This window comes from Melitaea cinxia, chromosome 24 (genome assembly GCF_905220565.1).
Source record: "Melitaea cinxia chromosome 24, ilMelCinx1.1, whole genome shotgun sequence".
NCBI lineage: Eukaryota > Metazoa > Arthropoda > Insecta > Lepidoptera > Nymphalidae > Melitaea > Melitaea cinxia.
Window position 1 is genome coordinate 6,705,883 of NC_059417.1, and position 16,596 is coordinate 6,722,478.

The 16,596-nt window shown below is 33.1% G+C and overlaps 1 protein-coding gene across 1 annotated transcript; it reads right to left on the reverse strand.

Moving 5' to 3' along the window:
* Positions 1–440: 440 nt before the first annotated feature.
* On the reverse strand, positions 441–15,966 carry LOC123665464. The gene is made up of 24 exons (XM_045599765.1): positions 15,834–15,966; positions 15,338–15,492; positions 15,115–15,255; positions 14,162–14,243; positions 13,977–14,072; positions 13,632–13,849; positions 13,311–13,536; positions 12,618–12,733; positions 12,294–12,542; positions 12,066–12,217; positions 11,707–11,837; positions 11,488–11,573; positions 10,779–10,940; positions 10,341–10,529; positions 9,825–9,940; positions 9,403–9,530; positions 8,887–9,174; positions 8,428–8,573; positions 7,202–7,337; positions 4,804–4,900; positions 3,963–4,046; positions 3,477–3,580; positions 724–826; positions 441–641 (listed from the first exon to the last, which is right to left on the reverse strand). Exons 1-24 carry the CDS (start codon positions 15,964–15,966, stop codon positions 494–496), a joined length of 3,486 nt encoding a protein of 1,161 aa, XP_045455721.1. The 3' UTR covers positions 441–493.
* Positions 15,967–16,596: the final 630 nt, after the last annotated feature.

Sequence of the window (16,596 nt, forward strand, 5' to 3'; positions counted from 1 at the left end):
TAAATTTTTTTTAGAAAATGAACAGATTATTTTTTAACGTTCTAAGCTATTTGAATTAAATTATTTCATCGTGCTTATAACAGGCGTCAATTTATGATCATAGATACAAAACTCAAATGAATGATATATGGCTACAATTATTGATATTTTATCTTTATTACACATGTTCATATATACTACGTTTTTATATTTAAATACATGATCTACATAATATTCTTGAATATGCTTAATATGTTTTATAGCGATTCGTGCCTATTATTCCATTTAATATAAAACGGGCATTTTCTAATTTGTTTTTCGACATCGAGGAAAAGAAGAAATGATAATAAAATTTATGAATTAACGAGTTGTTTTATTTATATATTTTATATGCAAACGATTGAGGTAAATGTCAAACGAAAAAAATCTTTTTACAAAAACGAAAAAAAAAAACATTGAAATAGTTTTACTTACATACTTTAATGTGATTACGACTATTTACTAAAATAGTAAATCAATACTTTTCCAACGAGCTGTCTATTGATGAGTGAGTTTCTTTCAACAAAGAAGAGCTGCTAGAGCGAATCAAACGAGAAAGCCTCGATAATGGGGCAGTCGCCCATGGTTCCAGCGGACTTCCTGTATCCAACACCGGAGATACTCTGAAATAATTATAATGGTAAACAGTATTAACTTAAATCTATCGGAATTAATAAAGTACTTAATTAATAGTGAACATCAAACCTATTTTGACGAGGCCGTGCAGTTTTTGGACGTCTTTTCTTCGATTTATTTTTAACTGTTCGAGTTGGAGCGACGCTTTCAACTTCCGCGCCATTTCCTGGCCCTAATGATAATAACATGTATATATAAAATATCTCTTAGGTACATATAGCATTAACTATTTCTAATAGGAAATATCAAGCATATCACATCAGTTTCTAAAAATGTTTTTATTCCATTCCTAGAGAAAAAGCCCAGAATCCTAGTAAAAAATGACAGCTGTCAGTTATTAAAATAATTGTATTTCCCAGCAAACGAAATAATTGTGTTTGCTCGCAAACGAAAAAAAAACCGACTTCAATTACATCGACAAGTAATACAACGTAGATCGACGAAAAAATAGTAAAGCAACTACGCGTTATCAAAGATTACTCAAAAAGTAGTTATCAGATCTCGATAAAATTTATATGTGACCATATGATAAACATTAGCTTTCGATTAAATTAAAAATTATCAAAATCGGTATACCCAGTAAAAAGTTATTACGGATTTTCGAGAGTTTCTCTCGATTTCTCTGGGATCCCATCATCAGATCCTGGTTTCCTTATCACGGTACCAAACTAGGAATATCCCCTTTCCAACAAAAAAAGAATTATCAAAATCGGTACATGCAGTAGAAAGTTATGCGGTATAATACAACGTAGGTCGACGAAAAAAGCGTCAAGTAAAAACGCATTATTAGATATAACTCGAAAAGTAGTTGTTAGATCTCAAATAAATTTAAATGGGACCAATTGGCACACACCACCTTTCGATTAAAACAAAATTTGTCGAAATCGGTCTACCCGGTCAAAAGTTCTGATGTAACATACATAAAAAAAAAAAAAAAAAATACAGTCGAATTGAGAACCTCCTCCTTTTTTGGAAGTCGGTTAAAAAACTGACTTCAATTACATCGACGAGCAAATATATAAATTGTTAGATGCGCCCTCACCTTGAAAGACTGCAATTATTTTTGAATATGTTCGTTTGCAAGTGGTCACACAGTGTTCATCAAATTAAAAAATGTAAAAAATAAGGTTCTTAATGTAAATCTATAATATAAAAATGAGTCGCTGAATGTGTTGCTAAGCGCAAAACTCGAGAACGGTTGGACCGATTTCGCTAATTCTTTTTTTAAAATATTCCTAGAAGTACGAGGATGGTTCTTACGGAGAGAAAAATTCAAAAAAAAAAATTAAATTTCCTGAAAAAGTCTAAAAACAACACTTTTCTACACTCCCATACAAAAAGTCAGTTTGAACTTTAATACCATACGATAAAGTTTGTGTTAGGCGATACGAAGTTCGCCGGGTCAGCTAGTAATTTATAAGAATTGCAAAAATTAAACAGGTTATTTTAATATTACATAATATTTATTCTCCATGAAATAAAATCAATTTATTATACTTTTGCCTGTTTGTTTTGTTAACATCAACTTAGCATTTAATTATGGATTTTAATAATTGTATTTTATGGTTCCAAGTTGCTGGTTGTTCTAGGGAATGATAGCTGAATTGTTGAAAACATTGGATTTGATGAACAAAAATAATTCAGTACTGATTTCAAAGCTTTATAATCTGTTCATTATGAAAATAATTTTATTGTCTTGTAGTTTTTTTTAATATAATTTTAGGAATGCTTCTGTTTTGATACAAATATCAAATACATCGCGCGAAGAAAACATAAACCTAAGTTTCTTAAAGTTATCAGCCTATGAAAACTTAGTTTTTGATTACTCATTAAATTGCTGCAACATTTTTGCCATTGAATTTTTTTAAATCATGTTTCTAACGACCCAACCCTGATATATATGCGACAATTTGCTGTGAGATCTCACTCATACCATTTCTTCGTCTAATAAAGTTGACAGAATGTCACTTAATTTGATATTGTTCGTCCTCAGCTGATTGCAACTCAGTTATCGTGGAGCCAGCATCACCATATACTTATCTATGGCATCAGTGTCGCGGAACCCTGAAGTGGTCTCATTAATTATTTCAAGAGCTGATACTCCATATCGAAAAATTGGATATAGGCGAGCGATTATCCCCCGGTTGTTATCATGTGCACCTGATGGCGATCGTTACCTACTCATAGTAGGGAATATATCCGCATTGGAGCAGCCTGGTGGATTAAGCTCTGATCCATGACTATTTGTTGGAACGAAGTTCCTTACGACAGACTTGATATTTGGCTGGGCGACCGAACTGAAAAAAATGTGATACTAAAACCGTAAGAAAAATATATAACGGAAGTGACGTAATATCAGTCACACGACTGTATAATATGACGTTTGTAAAACTAAAATATTACTTATAGTAAACTTTTTTTTTAAATTATTTATGTAATTTTATACTGTCGACAAAGATAAATAAAGACTGGTATGTTTTTTTATTTCACTTAATAGTTTGAATTATTATAATTATTATTTTGTTTGATTTATTTTATTTTATTTGGTATTTTCTAAAATACTAAATACTTTTATGTACTTAATTAAAAACCAATCAACAAAATTAAAAAAAAAATCAAGAACTAGAAAATGTATATAAAATTCGACGTTTTTTTTTTTCAAATTATATTGCTTCAATACTATCCGAAGGAACTTCGTTCCTACCTGGTGTCCCATGACACCACATAATTTTTTATTTTAAAATTCTATTGAATATATATCAATTTACATCAAAAGGAGATCAATTTTGGAAAAAATACTTACTTAGAGGAACATTATTTACCTACGACAAATAATGAATACTCGTCTTGGGCTTGCCCTGTAGCATTCTGAATACATAAGGGTCTTGCTGCTTTCATTAGATTGTCGCGTTTTGTTCCAATTGCTCTAAAAAGTAATTGAACATAAGTAATTTGGTGCATTATACAATAATATATTTATTACCTACACGTTTACGGTTTTCATGAATTTTTAAAAGCTAAAGAACTTATTTCTTTATAGTCTAGAGAGGTTGATTATTATTTTGCTTACTAACATTATCTTAACGATAATAAGCAATTTTTTTTATCATTATCTCGGTCTTCTATTGTCTGTCAGAATATATTTATCTATTATATAATTTTTCTTGAATTCATTCTTTACTCGAGTATAAAATTCTAATGCCAAGGTATATTGTTCCAATGCTTTCTAAATTAAATAATAGTAAAGTTTTTTGTTATGGGTTTTAGCGGCTTAGATTCTATTTTATAATGATTGATATTTTTCTTACGAATTATTTCCGGAGCTCAGTTGATCCTCTAATGGAACGTCACTTTCAACGGCACTACTTTCCGATGCTGCAAAATACATAGATCTGTAAAATGAAAACGAGAGGTTGTTTCGTAACGTCTTTTTTGGATACTTAGTGGTATGTTTTTTTTACGAATACATCTTGTCTGTTTTTCATTTATTTGAATTATGTTCACACATCTGCAGTATCGATGGGGGTAATCGTCTAAAGCCAGCGATCACGGGTTCGAGGTTTGGCCGGGGATATGTGCATTAATTTCTAGTTTTGATCTACTCACGTACTTGTGAGTCTCTCCACTGTGACCCGGGTCTGCCCACAACCCTAAATGAAGTCCTTGACTTCCTTCGATGATTATTTTCATGCTTTAGATTTGCGGTTAAAAAGAAATAAATTCATAGCAATTTTCAACTTATTTATATTTAAGTCATGATTGTTAATGAGCGAGTTCGTACTCCGATTAGCACTTCTCCGATTTTCTAGTGGCTGTGACCACAACCTTTTTTGAGAGCTGGATCCGCTCCTACCAAATCCTAATATTTTGTGTTATTTGATATGTGTGTGTTTTTTACTAGTTGGTATTCAATTAGGATATTCAATTCAATTTAGTAAGAATTTTTTCTAAAAAAAAAGTAGAAGTAAATTTTCCTTTACATTATTTACCAACAAAAAAAAAATCGGATAAAATTAATGTTGATCATAATTATATGAAACAAAAAATATGTGAATTAATATTTTAATATGTAAACCTGCATTTAAAATTCGGGAGTATGGCAATCTTCTTCATAAATGACGTGTAGTATCTATAATTTGTATAATATACCTGGCCGGTACGTAGAGATGTGGTGGAGGAGGCGGTGCGCGACGGGAGGCCGTACGCGCTCGGCGAGCCCGAGCGGCGCGACCCAGCACTATTGAGTCTTGAACATAAAATTACCAAAAAATCCATAATAATATACTTATTATGGGTTAAGATGGGTTTTTAGTAACTTTAAGGTTAGGTTAGTGATTTTCATAAATCTATAATATATATAAACGCGAAAGGTCACTCATCACGAAATCTCCAAAACTATAACACCTAAAAACTTGAAATTTGGTAGGTAGGCTTCTTATAGGGCTTAGACATCCGCTAAGAACGAATTTTACGAAATTCGACCCTTAAGGGGGTAAAACGGGGGTTGGAAGTTTGTGTGAAAGTCCCATGTTTTTGAAGTAAGAGACTTGAAATTTAAAATGTTTGCTCTTTAGATGGTGAGAAAGTGTTCAAATAATGCATCTTTAGAAATCAACTCCATTTTGGGGTTAAAACGGGGGATGGTAGGTTGACTCCCGCATCACGAAATCTCCGAAACTATAACAGCTATAAACTTGAAATTTGGCAGGTAGGTTCCTTATAAGACGTAAACATCCGTTAAGAACGGATTTTACGAAACTTGACCCTTAAGGGGATAAAACGGGGGTTGGAAGTTTATATGAAAGTCCTATGTTTTTGAGTAAGAGACTTGAAATTTAAAATGTATGCTCTATAGATGGTGAGGAGGTGTCCAAATAATGTATCGTAATCTATATATATATAACAGAAAGGTCACTGACTCACTCGTCACGAGAACTCAAAAACCGCTGGGACCATCCAGTGGTTTTTAATCCATCCAGGCTGGACAAAGATGAAATTTGGTAGGTAGGTAGATTATAGTAAGTAGACGTCCGCTAAGAATGGATTTTGCGATATTCCACCGCTAAGAGGGTTTAATTGGGGATTATAGTTTGTACGAAACATAAACAGCAGCTATAAGTTCGCCTGATAGGTTATTTATACTGCAGCCTGAAAATAAAGCTAAAAATGTGGTGTATAGAGAGGTTTTTTAAAAATAACTATTAAATTATACTAAATTGTGCCTTTTAAAAAGTTACTCAGTGTGATAAGCATTTCAAGTGACTGAAATAAAAAAATTTGCGTTAAACATCTATTAAGTAATGCGCATCTATTAAGTAATGCGCATCTATTAAGTAATGCGCATCTATTAAGTAATGCGCATCTATTAAGTTATGCATACTATTAAGTAATGCGTATCTTCAAACCCAGGCGAACGTAGTCGCGGGCAACAGTTAGTGTATTATAAAACAAAGTCCCCAAAAACGTATGTGGTCGATTGCCTCAAAATCTACTGAACGGATTTTCATGCGGTTTCACCAATGGAGAGAGTGCTTCAAGAGGAAGGTTTACGGAATGACTAAGCCGATTTTGATGAAAGTTTCACTGGAAGTTTGCTGGTAAAACTTTGTGAAACGCTGATTTCAACGCGGGCGAAGCCGCGGGCACAGCTAGTTTTATATAATAGTAGGTACCTAAAAATTGCACCAATAATACAAAATAAATGTATTAACAACTTTAACATCAATGGCGATTTAAATAGAAAATTGTGTTTTTTTTCTTATTTTTTTTAGATGATATATATTAAATTGAAACAATGATAGAATTTATATCTATAGATAATGCTATAGTAATATTATACATATACATGCCGTAGTTCGTCAGGGTGGGTCTAGTGGATAGATTTTTGTTACTTTTTCATGCAAAAACTGCAAATAATTAACTGGAAATCTAGAATAACAGGCTGATTTTTATACCGGGATATCCGCACGGGATCGCAAATTACGCGATCGAAACCGCGACAAAAACTTTCATCGGTTTTTAAAAAGCTTTTTAACTTGCAATGTATGTATGTTTGTTAGCGTGGAATCTTGCAACTTAATTTTGAAGCATACATCTTTAAACGATTGAGCTGAAAAGTATACACTTTCAGTTGTGTGACGTCATTCTCAATTCTCAAATCCAACATGGCATTCACATCTAAGGTAGCGGAGTAGTTATTTTTAATACACTTCTACAATATAGGTATCGAAAAAAAGGGCTTGCTGAGATTAGCCTTTAAAACAAAGTGACGTTACACTAAATACAATATGACGGACCAGTAAAGTTGGGTATCTATTAAGGACTTGTTGAGTAATTCGAAAAATAAAGTGACGTTACTTTTTTTTTTCGATTGATTGGTGTTTGCTTATTTATATATTATATAACTTTTCTTATTTTAGTTTTTTTATTGCAATGCAGTGCATGCCCCCGACAAAGGAACGGACAAAGGACGAAAGCCTTACCGGGGACCGTTGATTGTGAAGTGTCTATATTGTTGTATTATTACTGTACAAATTGCTGTAGGTACCTGGTACTGGTTCACTATCAGTGTGCTCTTGTCGATCACGTTTCCAGCCGGAATCCGGTGCCGGTATATCAGCTGCAACCCCGAATAAACCAGACATTGCGCCTGCTACTACTAAACGAGCTGATTTTACCGCAATCTGTATAAATAATTAAATATATTATTTTTGAATTCTAAACATTTTTTTTATATCATTTCAAAAATCGACCGTTTCAGCGGGGATCGCACTCCTGCATCTTCGACTGACCTAACGGGTACATCGTTCCATAGGTTAATTGGCTAGAGCACCGACATGGTCATTTGGGATGCAGGTTCGATCCCCGCTGGAACGGTCGATTTTTGATATGATATTTAAAAAATGTTTAATCAAATGTAATAAATAATAATACACTAGCTGACCCGTCGATTTACGTATCACCCTATTTTTCTTTTCGTGAATATACCTATTTTTAACCGCCTTCCAAAAAAGGAGGAGGTTCTCAATTCGACTGTAACTGACTGTGTGTTTTTTTATGTATGTGACTTCAGAACTTGGCTGGGTGGACCGATTTGGACAAAAATTTTTTTAATCGAAAGTGGTGTGTGTCATTTGGTCCCATTTAAATTTATTTGAGATCTAACTACAACTTAACGATTTATATCTAATAATGCGATTTTACTTGACGCTTTTTTCGTCGACCTACGTTGTATTATACCACTAACTTTTCACTGGATGTACCGATTTTGATAATTCTTTTTTTTTGTTGGAATAGAGATATCCTTAGTTTGGTACCATGATAAGGAAACCAGGATTTGATGATGGGATCCCAGAGAAATCGAGGGAAACTCTCGAAAATCCGCATAACTTTTTACTGGGTGTACCGATTTTGATAATTTTTAATTTAATCGAAAGCTGGATGTTTATCATGTGGTCACATTTAAATTTTATCGAGATCTGATAACTACTTTTGAGTTATCTTTGATAACGCGTAGTTACTTGACTATTTTTTCGTCGATCTACGTTGTATTACTTGTCGATGTAATTGAAGTCGGTTTTTTTTTCGTTTGCGAGCAAATACGATTATGTTGATAAAAACTTTGTCCTGATAAAAACGAGCACAAAAAAATAAATATCCGACTTGGTGCAGCCCTTACGAAGTGTTCATCCATTTTTATTTATATACTTACGAGTACATAGATTTACGCAATATCTTACCGTTTCGAAAAGCGATAATGTTTAAAATACTTACCGTTACGTTAATATCGATCTCTGGTACGTCGACAAGATTAGCGGCTTTTTCTGCTAACATTTTCAATTTTTCATCATTCGGGTCTAGTTTTTGCTCCATAGCCATCAATTCGCGGAGATAGTCTCTGTAGACCTTTTCATTTATGCCTTCTAAAATTTGGTTAGTAAATTTTCAATAAATTAACAGTTTGCCAACTACTAAGTACAGCAGTTTCAACATTTTAAGTTTTGTTTAGTAAGTAGGTAGTAGGCTAAGGTATGGTTTCACCTTGACTGTTTTAACCAAGATTACCAAAAATAGATGGTAATAATTAATCGTAAAAAATATTCTATCCAGATTTTTTTGAATCAACTGACCCGCACCTGACTAAAAATTGGGTATTTCAGAATTACAATAGCGATAATGTCTCATATAAGTACAAGTTCTGTTTCAACTTTTGTTGTATTAAATGTCAATTACCTGATGGTTTTATATTTTGTATCGTTTGAAGATCTTGAGTCGGCAAAGTAACCGTCAGAGCATCTTTTTTCATCGGCATTTGTGGTTGGTTGTTTCCAGACGAAGGTAAATTTGAGGGTATTCTCATTTCAAGGTCACTTTTTGTTTGTGGTTGATTTGTAGAAACCATTAATAGCTGGTTTTGTGAAGTCATATGATTCGTCATTGTTTGATTTTGAGGAAGATTCGTTCTCGGAATCTGACCGTTAACAAGAAGGTCAGGTGTTGATTGCTTTTGACTTTCTGAAACTGTTTTTGTTTTGGTATATTAGTCTGAAATTGTCGACTGCGCCAGTACTACCTTTATTCACATTATAAATTTTAAAAGTATAGAATTAGGTATGTCAAAATAAAATTAAAGTTAATACGAGCGATTACTTTAAATCTATAAATTTTAGTTATTTAATAAAATTTGTATTATTGCATGCTATAATTCTATTTTAACTATTATTAAAAATTAAGCAGTTTTATAATTACTTGACGTTGTATTAGTCAGATCAAGATCGTGTGTGAATGCCATAACATTAAGAGCAGAAGACAAAGCTGGTCCTACTCCAGCTTCTGGACCTTCTGCTGTATTTACTATTTCCGGAGGAGGAATACGTCTGTAAAAGTAAAAAATATTTTTACCAAAGGACGTATACCGTAGTTAAAATAACTATTTGACAAATAATTATTTAAAATATTTTAGTGTCAAAATGTGTAGTAATTTTATTTTCTTTAAAAGTTATTTGTTTATGGAGCTTAATTAATAAGTATCTTAAAAAGGTACCTACTAGGTACAGTATAGAAATTTTTTAGTTTCCAAGTTATGAGTTAGATTAAAAAAAAAAATAGCAATGCATGAGTACCTAGTTATAACGATAGGCACATATTTTATGGGCGTCTTAAATACTTACACCAAAGGGGCTTTAGTTGGTGTAGATATAGAAACTCTGCCCCACATTAGTCGCCGCAATTCTTCGCCAGTTATCCCTCTTCTGCGCAACTCAGCTATAGTTACTTTTCCAACTCGCTACATTAAATTAAACACAGAAAATAAATTTCCAAATCTTTTTCAAACGGTAATTCTTTTTTTTTATAAAAATAAAGTAAGCAACTTAATGCTTGTGTTATAGATAACAGCCGACTGGTACTTATATAGCTACACTTTTTTCGATAAACATACTTATAAATACATATATAAATAAATATACAGCCTCGGGGTGGGAATCAAAATCAAAATCAAAAATGGCTTTATTCAAATAGGCTCTAAGAGCACTTTCGAATCGTCATTTTACGAATCAAAACTTTAAAATTAAATTATTATTTTTGTAAAAGACCCCCCCCCCCACACACAACCCCCGGAGCGGAAAGCAGGGTCACTACAAACTGCGCCAACGGCTAGTCAATTTAGTAAAAATTTAATTTAATACCTTCCAATTAGCCAGAGCCCCTTTCCTCTGCTTAGCTCTGGTTTTGGCTTTACTCTTGATAACCATAACTCCTCGTTGTTCATATCGAGGATCATCCGATGGACCCAACCCTATTGAATACTCTTGAAGATAACGATGTGCGTCCTCTTGGGACACAGATCGCTCAAGTGACACCACTATTTTTGCCCACTAAAAGTAAGTGTAAGGGAGGTTTGAAATTAAACGATTTTTTTTGTAATGCTAATACATACAACATTTCTGTGACCATAGCATCTGCAACGTCGCCAAAATATCAGGAATTTCAAAATAGTCGGCCTCAGTCTCGTTTCAATGAAAGTGTTAACGGTAACCGTGAAAGCTTCAATTTTAGGTAACTTGCCTATTAACTACCTAGCTAAGGAATAATGGCCCTAAGTTAGTATTTTTTTAAGTATTTACCTGCTTTACCCATTCCTTTTCGGACTGTTCAATGACATGTGCATACGTGTTACCCATCATGGCGATCAGCATGTTAAGCAACAGTATTGGTACAAATACCATGAATACTGCGAATACCGTTTTTGAAAGATTCGGATATGTTGTTAGACCAAGGTCCGAATACTGTAGGAAACATTAATTCAGATGAAATATCATAATTATATCCAAAATATTAACGTACCTTTTAATGTTATTTCAATACTTTAGTATATAAGTGTTTAATAAAATATGTTCATAGTCAACGAACACTATTGGGATAAATTTCTTGTCACACCCACTGTGTCGAAAAAAATATACACACAACACAAATGCCCAAACTGTACATGTCCATGCCACAATGACCAGCTGACGCAACCACTGCGCCAGCCTATCGTCAAATCACTATGAACGTGGGCTCCCTGCGGAAATACTCCGGTATAAAGTGTTAAGTTCCATTGGGGATCCTGTTAGATCTATCTGGATTGAAAAATGCCCTAATGAAAATTGGACTTTAACGTATCAAATTGGAATAAAGTATTTGGAATCCCTGTTTCAAACACAATAGTTTACAATAACATCCAATCAATCATCATTTTTTATTTGGATCTATCTGGAACTGTCAGCGGGGCTTAGAACTAGGATGTGATTGTTATTAGAAATTTATTTTAATTTAAAAATAAAATTAACTTACACTATAGTCGCCCAAAGTTATTTGAAACAAAGCCATCCACGTACTTGGATAGCTTGAAAATAGTGTTGATTGAACACTAGGAAAACCTGCAAGAAAATCAAAAACTCACTTAAAATTTTCTTGTTTTTAACCTGAAATCGTAATTTATTTCTGTACCTATTTTGTAATACTAAAAACAAAATATTGTATATGTTTTATATTCTAACATCAATAACACACCTTTGTATAAAAAGTAAAACGACTGTGAAAATCCAAAAAGGACGATGCAGTAGATAATTCCAAAAGTAAACATGTCACCTGTGATCATACTGTATATCATAGTTACAAAGGGACCAGTTAGTTTCACAGCTCTGAAACGAAACATTTGCATTATCTGAAAAATTCATCTTTGAATATTTTTGAGTAGGTATCAAAGTATCTTGCACAAATTAGTTACAAAATCAAACATCTCATAATTTGAGCATTTGTATGTAACTTTAAAATATTATAGAAAATAAAACAAATTTACACATCAAAATAGTAAGGTATAATTCTATGATACTATAATTATTTTATATTTATGAAAAACGAAAGAATACCCAGCAAAAAACATTAGCAGAAACCAGGATCCAGGCAGTACGAATATAAGTATTGCTTCTTCGAGTGTTGTTCTTCGACTCAAACGAGCTGGAATACAAGCTAAAAGTAGCAGATTTGAAGCTAAAAAGATAAACTTCGCTGGTTCGTGTATCTGAAAGAAAAAATCTATTTAAAACAATGTTACATTTATAGAGAGGAAATAAAGCTTAAAAATTAAGATGACACACCAACTGCTTAAAGTATGCAATTAGACCTTGATTCTTAATTTCATCTCCTTGTTGTAAAATAATGTAACATAATGTACTTATAATAGTGCCCAGTTCAGTAGCTAGACGTATTCCACTTCTAGCATCGTACACCTCAAGTCCCCAATCAGGATGGGCATCAGCTTCCAAACTACTATGTCGGAGGTACACAGATATTGAGAGTAAAAGCAGATGGAGCATTAAAATGAGAAGTCGTTTGAGAAATTTCGTCTGAAAAAAGAACACAGTATAAATAAATGCTTTTAAAAATTTTGTATATCTGAAAATTTTCGTGAAGTTACCGACTCTTGCAAATGTCTTCCATTTTTCTTCCAAAAGTCTTTGAATTATACCACCGTCTAGCATGTTCAAGTGTTCTTGCTTAGTGCCATTTAGAATAATAAAAAGAGCAGAATTCCAGTCTTAAAAAAGTAAAATCATGAAATTAGTCATGAAATAAGTCGTATTTGAGGCATATATAATAAACAATATGAGGTGGTTAGATTTTATTTACAATTTTATCGATTTAATTCTTAGCAACAGACACAAATAACTTAATTTTGATAATAAACAAATACATTGGATTACAAAGAAAAAGGTTCGGTTAAAAAATCTTCAATATCTTCAAAAGTACCTGACCTAACTATTCTATAATATAAAAATGAGTCGCTGAATGTGTTGCTAAGCACAAAACTCGAGAACGGTTGGACCGATTTCGCCAATTCTTTTTTTAAAATATTCCTTGAAGTACGAGGATGGTTCTAACGGAGAGAAAAATTCTAAAAAAAAATTTAAATTTTCTGAAAAAGTCTAAAAACAACACTTTTCTATACTCCCATACAAGAGATTTGTGATAGTACAAAAGTCACTGTTAGGCGATACGAAGTTCGCCGGGTCAGCTAGTATGAAATAAATAAATACATATTAAGCTTGTGTTTTTGAAGATATTGAATATTTTTATTTGCGGTCCAATTTATATTAAAATGATTTATTATTTACTGGTTCGTCCATCGGGTAGCAGCGTATCCAATGCATTAAGAGGATAAGCAGAACACGTTATATTTGAGTATCTCCAGAATTCTCTAGAAGAAAGTTCTAACATCTCTCTAAATACAGAAGCTCGGCCCAACTGACAAGCCAAAGTCAATGGTGTGAAACCTGCTTTATTTATTCTGCCATTGCTCGCTGGGAGTTTTGGATGTCGAAGGGCATAGCCAAACATGTCCTGAAAATATTGTGAGTAAAGTCTTACACTATTTAATGATTGATGCGGTTGGTAGTTTCCAATAATTTTGTATATTTATATGACAAGTAACTTACCAATTTATCACACACAACAACCATATGAAGTATCATATTTCCAAAGGAATCCTGTGAATCAGGATCTGCTCCTGAGTCCAATAGAAGGTTATATACTGCTTCGTTAGCGCAACAAGCAGCCCAGGCAAGGGGGTATTCTCCTAAATACGCAAGACCTTCGTAATTTGTTTGACGAACTGGTGGAACACGTTGCTGGTCACGTGGAAGGAAAAAACTACCTGAGAGGTATTTATTTTAATTGAAACGAGATCTTAAATTATCATTCCTTAAATTATTTTAAAATGAACTCGAGAGTGAAGCGTTTGTTTATTTATTTTTATTTTTATTATTTCAAAATTAACTTACCGATAGCTTTTTGATTTACATCTGCACCAGCTTCCACTAAATCTTGGACTAATTCATTATTGCTGTATGCGATCGCAAGATGTAAGGAACTCGCGCCTGTAATATAAAATTGATAAGTATTATAGTTAGTAGTTCTATATTCACAAGATCATAAAAGCTCCTCATTAAAATATAAGTTAGTTTACCCAAATATTCTTCGCCTTCAACAACGTCCAGTGATAACTTTGGAAAACATTTTACAAGTGTCCGGGCTAGTCTTGTGTGTATCTAAAATTTTAACAATAACACATCGATGAGTCTGTTAGTAGCTGTACCGATATAGGTTTAATTTTATGATAATTAACTCAATATTTAAATATATCATGAAGGTACTTTGTAGTAAAAAATGGCCTAACTAGCTAACGAAAGGAAAGGATTACGCAATGGAAAAAATCTAATAAAACCTCATAAAACATGGACAAATGCAGACGAAATTCTTATACCGAGTTATGAGATCTATGAGAATTCTGTCTTCATTTTTCCATGTTTTATGAGATTTTTTCCATAGGGTAGGGGCTAACCGTAATGAAATACCTGTTAAAATCTGCTGGTCGGCCATTTTCATCCTATGATGTACATACAATTATTTATTTTTTAAGAGTACAAGAGCAAGCGAGTAGCTTAGAGCAGGGCTTGGTAACGATAACGATAGCGTTACCTCTGAAATCACTAAATAAACTTGTTTTTATCCTCCTTGTTTCGAAACCTCCTAGCTGTTGCCGCTCCGTACAAAAAATGTTCAACTCGTCGTAGGGGGATTCCCATGTGTCGAGTTGAATGGAGATGTCGGTAAAAACATCTTTATTTAGTGTTATCAGAGGTAAGATATCGGTGTCATTACCAAGTCCTGGACTTATATCATTAGTATAGTGGTAGCCCTGGTGATAGCCTTTCCAGCAAGGAAAATTAAAAGGACGAATGAGAAGGTCTTATTTTACTCCACTTTTTGGAAAATCTATTTAATAATATTAAAGTCCACATTCTGGGAGGTAAAGCTAAGATCATAGGCTAGTAATAATTTACTCTCCATGATTAAAGTGGTGTCGTATAAATAATATACCCGTAAGCAGTAAGCATTCCATATAAGACAGAGTCAAACCTTGGTGTCACATATAATAAGGACATGTAATAGAGACTCTCCAAGCGCTCCACGGTAACTCATTTGCCAGCATGCAGTGTGATCTTCCCATTTCGCGAGTGGATCGTGTGGAGACAGTGAAGCTTCTATTGGCAACACCACCTGATAGTTGTTAAAAAGGTAAACCCCTATTCAATAAATAAAATTTTAATTTTATAACGAATTCGTTCTTTTTATGAATTACTTGTTCTTGGTCTCTAAATTTCCACCGTAAATACTCTGCACGATTGATAACTCTTCCTTGTCCACCCGCGTACATATATGCTGCAAATTCTTCACGTATTAACTTCTCCGCTGCCATCATACCACTTTTAGCGTATGTTTCCAACAACAAACCTCCTAAAATAATTTTGATATTTTATAACTTCAGACTAAATTGCTCCTGTTCAGTTCGATATATTTGAAATGCCTTTTGAATGATTTTGTCTTTGAGAATATAAGGTTCATATTCATTGACGACGCGTTGGCGCGGCGGTCATAGCACTGGCTGTTGCGCAGGCGGTCGCGGGTTCGATTCCCGTTCACCACAGACATTTGTATCGGCCATATAGATGTTTGTCGTGGTCTGAGCGTTGTAGTATAGGGTCGTAAGTGTTATCGACCTTTATAAAAGATTACCTTCGTCATTTTATATTTATGCTATATAATTAATTAATTTAAATTTAGGTTTCAAATGTCACCTTTTTTATAATCCGCGAGCTTATAGAGAACAGTATGATCTTCACTGCTAGGCTGTGAAATTACTCGGTCGAGAACAGATCCAACGGCCTGTACGCTTGAAGCTGAACAAAGCTTGCCCAACGCGCCACCCATTTGACTGGAAAAATAACATTATTATTATAATAAAAGCTTTTATTAAAATTACTTTATAGTTTTTTCATATTTTTAATTAGAGTGATAAGTTAGTGATTATTGTTCTTTTTATTACTACTTGAAATACATAATAATATTATAAAAACAAAAAATTTAACGAAATGTAGGTTAAATATCACAGAATGCTGTATGTTTAACGACCTTAGGCCTTTCAAATTTAATGGACTGCGTACTGAAGACAAAAAAATGCTATTGACAGTCGATAATAGGAAACAATTTCTTTGTTTTTGAAGTTTTATAAATAATTTTTTTTTTCAATAATAAAAATTCGTTCATATAAGTAAAGAATCAGGGTCTCAACCAAATACAGTAATAATAAAACTCTATTTAACTACCTAAAATATTTAATTTCATGAATTACTTAGGTTTTATATACAGCGAATACATACTTTAAAACTTGGGTTATGTACATCACAGGTAGACTAATTTATGGGAGGTTAAATTTTTGTTATTTCTGACTCTACCTTAGTTCCGGTGCTGCGGGAAGTGTACTCATGCTCCGTTCTGCGACTTTCACGCGTTATTTTCGAACAAATTTACGTAAAAACGATCTTTACTGCAAGATCAAAA

Excerpts from the sequence above, each read along its gene's own strand:
- LOC123665464 (XM_045599765.1), bottom strand. The coding sequence starts at position 15,966 with ATGGGTGGCGCGTTGGGCAAGCTTTGTTCAGCTTCAAGCGTACAGGCC. Across the intron at positions 11,838-12,065 it reads CTGCTAATGTTTTTTGCTGG|AGCTGTGAAACTAACTGGTC; the intron begins GTATTCTTTCGT and ends GTTTCGTTTCAG. Across the intron at positions 10,941-11,487 it reads TAACTTTGGGCGACTATAGT|TATTCGGACCTTGGTCTAAC; the intron begins GTAAGTTAATTT and ends TGTTTCCTACAG.